General features: G+C 49.0%; 1 protein-coding gene across 1 annotated transcript; it reads left to right on the top strand.

Moving 5' to 3' along the window:
- The first annotated feature begins 1,800 nt into the window (after positions 1-1,800).
- Positions 1,801-2,885, top strand: LOC109755616 (uncharacterized). Its single transcript, XM_020314512.4, has 2 exons — positions 1,801-2,174; positions 2,263-2,885. The coding sequence occupies exons 1-2, from the start codon at positions 2,097-2,099 to the stop codon at positions 2,719-2,721; spliced, it is 537 nt and encodes a 178-aa protein (XP_020170101.1). The 5' UTR covers positions 1,801-2,096; the 3' UTR covers positions 2,722-2,885.
- Positions 2,886-5,857: the final 2,972 nt, after the last annotated feature.

Below are 5,857 nucleotides of genomic sequence, written 5' to 3'. Positions count from 1 at the left end.
GATTGTATTGTTGTCAAACATAACAATTTGTTCATGCCATCATAGGATTGAATTGGTGCAATTGATGGTACACATGTGACTGTTAGAGTGTCGAGGTCACAGGCTACAACATACAAAGGTAGAAAGCACTATACAAGTCAAAATGTGCTTGGTGTTCTTGATTTCAATCTCAAGTTCACGTATGTGTTAGTTGGCTTGGAAGGATCAACCATGATGCAAAAAATCTTGGTGACAGCATGACTCAATCTGATGGGATCACTATTCGTGGTGGTAAGTTCTACCTAGCAGATGTTGGATATGCTTGTCAGTCTAGGGTTCTTCTATCCTTCCGGAAACCAGATACCATCTTCGTTAGCTCTCTACAAAGAACTTTCCTAACACTGCCATGGAATTTAACTTAGTTAGGTTGTCAGAATCATGATTCTATTGTGCGATTCTATGACTTTACGATCCAAACTAACCACTATGATTCTATGATTTTGGTTAGTAGAATCTATGTTTTTACGATTCTGATAGTTCAGATTCTACGATTTGTGATCATACCATCAGAGCTCCGAGCCGATTCAGAATCACAATTCTGACAACCATTTCCCAGACACTCTAGCCTTAAGATACGGTTGAGAGGGCATTTGGTGCTTTGTGGAACCAATTTAAGATCCTTGATTAGAAGCCATTCAACCCTTTCTCCACCCAAGTTAAGCTTGTTCTTACATGTTGCATTCCTCATAACTCTTGAAATTGGCTTTCTCCCCACTTTATAAATAAAGCAACCATGTTCTTGCATCTTGCATTCTTCATAACTGGATCTTAGGGTTTGGTCTTGATGAGTATGTGCCCGATGAGGATGATGTGACCGCTGATGATATTGACCAAGGCCATGGTGTGAAGGCACATGATAATGAAGCTTGGAAGTGTAAAAGGTTGGAGTGGGCTAAGCCAGTGTGAGCTGCTAGAGATAATACAAAGATCTAGATAATAATAAGAAGTAGAGGAGGATGGTGAACTTCCCCTTGGATTGCATTGATGAACCTCCCCCTATCCCTATAACTAGCACTAGTTAGTAGATGGGCCTATCAGGAGAAACTGCCATTTGCTTAGTAGTTAGGACATAAACTATGTTTGATGTTGTCTCTATAGTTGTAGTTTGTAGTAAGGTCACCACTGGTGAAGAAAAGTGGCCACAATATTAGGCCGTGAGCAATCATACGCCAGGTATTTGCATCTTTCAGGCTGCAACCAAACAACATATATGAAACCATCTCTTGATATAATGCGGCAGTAACACTCCCGATCAGGATGGGCGAAAACGTGAAAACTGAACCAAGCACACCCCTAACCTGATCGGGTGGCTACCGTCGGAGCCTTCAGCGGTAGGGGTGCGAAGGCTACCGTTGCGGCCCTTGAAGTTGGTGGTAGACTCCTTTCATGTGCTCACTGTCTGTAAGCCTAGGGCTACCACCGCTGACTATAACGGTAGTTTGTATGTCATACCGTTCTAGTGTCGGGCGGTAGCTAAATGGTCAAATCGTTGAAATGTTTTGGAAGAAGGGTCGTTCTTTTGCTAATATTATCATCGAAGGGTGAAAACAGTGACTCTAGCCCTCAGAGTAAACTGTAGCTCCTGGTCATATCGATGGCCACATCCCTTTTCAAAAATAAAAATATATATTGGGTGGCCACACAGTGCCAAGTGCTCAGGAACAGTAGAGTCAAAGCACGCCTCGGAAGTCGCTTAATATAATCAGCCTACGCTAAACGCCTTTGCAGGTTTTGCTTGTACCCTTCCCCACCCACACACAACAGTCAAAAGCTCAGGGCTCGAGCATTCACTCACTCGTCTCAACGGTCACGGACAGGGGCCGGCCGCCGCAGGGCTCCCTTGACCCGCTGCTGCCCTGGCGCCACTGCCACCACCTGCGTCTGCGTCTCGCAGCGCATAAAAGCAGCACCGTCCCGGCCCGCGAATCTCCCCGCCCTCGACGCCGGAGGGGACAAATCTTGCAAGTACATCCATCGCCCACTACAGTGTCACGCCCACTGCCGCAGAGCATCGCAGCGTACGTTCTCGCCGGAAGGGGAGGGAAGGAAGGACGCCGATGGACAACGACGCCGGCATGATCCCCTCCTCGCCCTCCGCCGAGTCGTCGTCCTCTTCCTCCGACATCGACACCGAGGTGCGCACGCGCTGAGTCAATCTTGTTGGTGTTCATGCTCCGATGCTCGTGTTCCATTGACATGCGCGGTTTAATCCGTTCGGCGCAGTCCACATGCTCGTTCTTCCGGGACCGGAGCACGACGCTGGGGACGCTCATGGGCGTGTCCTTGGCGGACGGGGAGGACCGGCCTCCGGAGACGCAGCAGGCGGCGGGCGAGCAGGAGAGGCCCCGCGAGCCGGCGCCGGGGGAGGAGGGCTGGACGTGGCGCCGGAGGTGGAGGCCGCGCCGCGGCGCCAGCTGGTGGCGGCTGTGCAGGGACGACGTCGGCGGCACGACGTCGCTGGCCCACTTCCTGCACATGGAGAGGCAGCTCTCCGGCGACGGCGGGGAGGTGACGGTGCCGCTGTTCGAGAACGGGAGGGTGCTGCCGTCGTCGTCCGCGACGGCTGCCGCGGTCGTGGAGGATCAGAGGGCCAAGTGGAAGCTGCGGAGGTCCGCCCAGGGGTCGTTGTCGCTGGCGAGGCTGCCGGTGCTGCTCACCGGCATCTGTAGCGGCGGAGCTTGAGTTCTTACCATTGAGTGGAACTGTGGAAATGGTTTCTGCGGGGCACGCTGTTTTTTTCTTTTTCTTCTGTCATTTTTTCTCTCCGTTTCCCTCCTTAACTTTCACACGCGGATGCAATTGATGAGCGATGATTGTACTGATGAATGGAATTACTGCTACATCAAGTGCCATGGCGTGATCCCATTCTTCTGTCTCGCAAGTCGCAAGACATGTACAGGGATCAGGTGACATGCACTCACCGTGTGACTTGCGGCTCAAATTCAAATTTAAATATTGCAAAAAAATCTGAAAAAAATCATGTATGTTCACAGCACATATTAAGATAATCCCTAAAAAATTCAGATCAAAATTCAAAACATACATCAAGAAGAAAAAAAGAGAAACTCAGATATGAATAGTATACAGAGAACCATTCGCAACTATTTATGACAGATTTCTCTTTTTTGCTTCGTGATGTATGTTTCGAATTTTGATCTGAATTTTTTAGGAATTATCTTAATATGTGTTGTGAACATGCATGATTTTTTCAAATTTTTTCGCAATGTTTAAATTTAAATTTAGGCCGTAAGTCACACGGTGACATGCAAAGATGCATATCAAGACATCATACAGCAGCAGAATTTCATTGCATTTGCACTGCAAGATGCAAGATCCTGATGACCTGATCATGCCGTCAGTGTATCACATCATAAAAAAGAGGGCTACCAGGAAGCAAGAGACAAAAAAGTACTCTACGCACACCAGAAAGACTCATCAAAGTGCATCCTCGATCGGTAGCCACCCGTGAACAGAAGCTTGCCATGTGATCTCTACGGCTGATAGTTGCCATCATCATCTTTTTCTCTCTATGGCCCTGTTTGGTTCGGCTGTGGATTTCTACAGCTGTGGAAAAGTAGTTGTGGAAAATCTAATGTGAAAGAGATGTAGGTCATTTGGCAAACCAGCTGATAAAGCTTTTTCAGATTTTGGCCCGCAGCGGAATCAGATTTTGGAAAGCACGTCCTGGGCTGCTTCCACTTTTGGTTCAGATTTTGGCAGCGGATTTCTGGAATCGGATTCTGCTGGGTTCGCCCTTTGGTTCAGATTCTGCTGCGCGGCAGCGGAATCCGTCGATAAAAGCTGAACCAAACAGGGCCTATATCTGTTGAGATGCAATGGCCACCCGTGAACATTTCCTCGGAATCGTCAGAGGAACTAGAAGCTTTGTTTATATTCCACTTGCTAAACATTTCCTCTTTCTTTTTTGAGTTGACTTACTAAACATTTTCACATTAGACTTAAGCTTTTTGGTCAGTCGATTTTGAGATGGCCGAAGAACTTCGCCGGAGGAAGGCCGGAGGGAAGTAAGGAGCTCGGTGGCACCATACACCCACCATCTATCTATGGGTGGGGTGTGGGGCGGAAGAACGGTGGTGGTGCAACTTCGCCAAAGAAAATCTGCATTGGCGCCAGGCCTAGAGGGATGGCTTGGGGCGGTAGCACGGCGGTGGGCTACTGTTGGGGGGAGGGGGACGGTTGGGGGAGCGCTACCGACCGCGGGCGGCGGAAGCAGGCGGCTAGGCAGGCAGCGGCGAGGCGGTTCGAAGGAAAGAAGAAGACCGACCGGAGGAGGAAGAAACAGACATGGACCATGATCTTGTATCGGATGGCTAAAAAAAATCTACTGGCCCAAAAAAATCCGGCGATTAGCATATAGCCAGACCCAAACATTTTTAAATGGTGCTTCTAGTTCCTCTGCTAAGCTACTACTGGTGCAATATACTTAGCCCAACTCTAACTGATCCCTTCAAAATGGAGGAGCAAATCGGCAGACTAAACTTTAATGGAGGAGTTTTACTGCACTAAATTTTGGTCGGACCAAGCCTGACTCCTAAGTTTAATGAAGTAAAATACAATTTTTTATAAGTTCAACAAAGATGCGACTTAAACAACTGAAATTGGACACATAATGTATGTAATCATCCGCCAAAACATAGTTTAGTTATTAAACCTAAACTTGAACTTGTGTTTAAAAGTAAACATGAATTTGAACTAAAACTAAACATCATCGTGATCCTTATAGAGGGCGAGCCAATCCACCCGCAACATCCCACCGACCATGGAGTCTGGCCCTGCGACGTCGTCGCCGCAATCGGGGAAGATGCGACGTCATTCTTCAATGTCGAAGTCCTCATCGTCGTCCACGCTGTCGTCTTTCTCGCCACCCTCTATGTCGCCGTCCTCTTCATTGTCTGAGAGGATGATGACCTCCCCGTCAGCCCCCTGCTTCACCTTCGCGAAGATCTTGCGCTCCGCCTCCACCAGCTCGGGATACTTGCGGCGGAGGTCCGCCATGTACTCCTCATTGGCGGCCTCCGCCGTGATGCGCTCCCGATCCTCCCTAGCGAGCATGACAGTCACCCCCCTCCCCCAGCGACGGAGGTTACAGTGGACCACAGCCTCACGCAAAGTTGAGGCGGGTGGCGGCCCATGCATTTGGACCTGCCACCGGTCGTACTCCTTTGCGGCGAGCTCGACGATGTGAAAAGAGCCCGCCCAATGCTTCTTGTGGGTCTCCCAGTCTGTGATTTCGGCCACCCACGTCCCCAAATGACCGATGTCAGATACCGAAGTACTTCCTCTACGACGGTGGCGAGGCGACGAGGTTGGGAAGCCGGCAAGCCTGTCGGAGGGGGTGTAGTGACGCGGCGGCGGCGAGACAAGGACGCGCTAGGTTGCGCTCGTGGTGGCGTGGATCCGCGCTGCGGATGGGCGACGGGGACTGGGTATAATCCGGTTTTACTTCTTTAACCGGGACTTAGCCGAACCCCTAAAACCAGAGAAGTAAAACTCACCATCTGCCATGTGATCTCATCGGCTGATATTTGTGGTCAGCAACTTTTTCTATCTGTCCGTAGCCACCCGTAAACATTTCCTAGACGTCAGAGAAACTAGAAGCTAATAAACATTTTACATAGTGCCAATATTCTACTCCCTCCGTTCCTAAATATAAGTCTTTGTAGAGATTCCACTATCAACCACATACGGATGTAGATAGATGCATTTTAGAGTGTAGATTCATTCATTTTGCTCCGTATGTGGTTCATAGTGAAATTTCTATAAAGACTATATTTAGAAACGGAGGGAGTAGCACACC

The sequence above is a fragment of the Aegilops tauschii genome, chromosome 6 (genome assembly GCF_002575655.3).
Source record: "Aegilops tauschii subsp. strangulata cultivar AL8/78 chromosome 6, Aet v6.0, whole genome shotgun sequence".
NCBI classification, from domain to species: Eukaryota; Viridiplantae; Streptophyta; class Magnoliopsida; order Poales; family Poaceae; genus Aegilops; species Aegilops tauschii.
This window is presented reverse-complemented; position numbering and strand designations above follow the sequence as displayed.

Excerpts from the sequence above, each read along its gene's own strand:
- LOC109755616 (XM_020314512.4), top strand. The coding sequence starts at position 2,097 with ATGGACAACGACGCCGGCATGATCCCCTCCTCGCCCTCCGCCGAGTCG. Across the intron at positions 2,175-2,262 it reads CCTCCGACATCGACACCGAG|TCCACATGCTCGTTCTTCCG; the intron begins GTGCGCACGCGC and ends CGTTCGGCGCAG.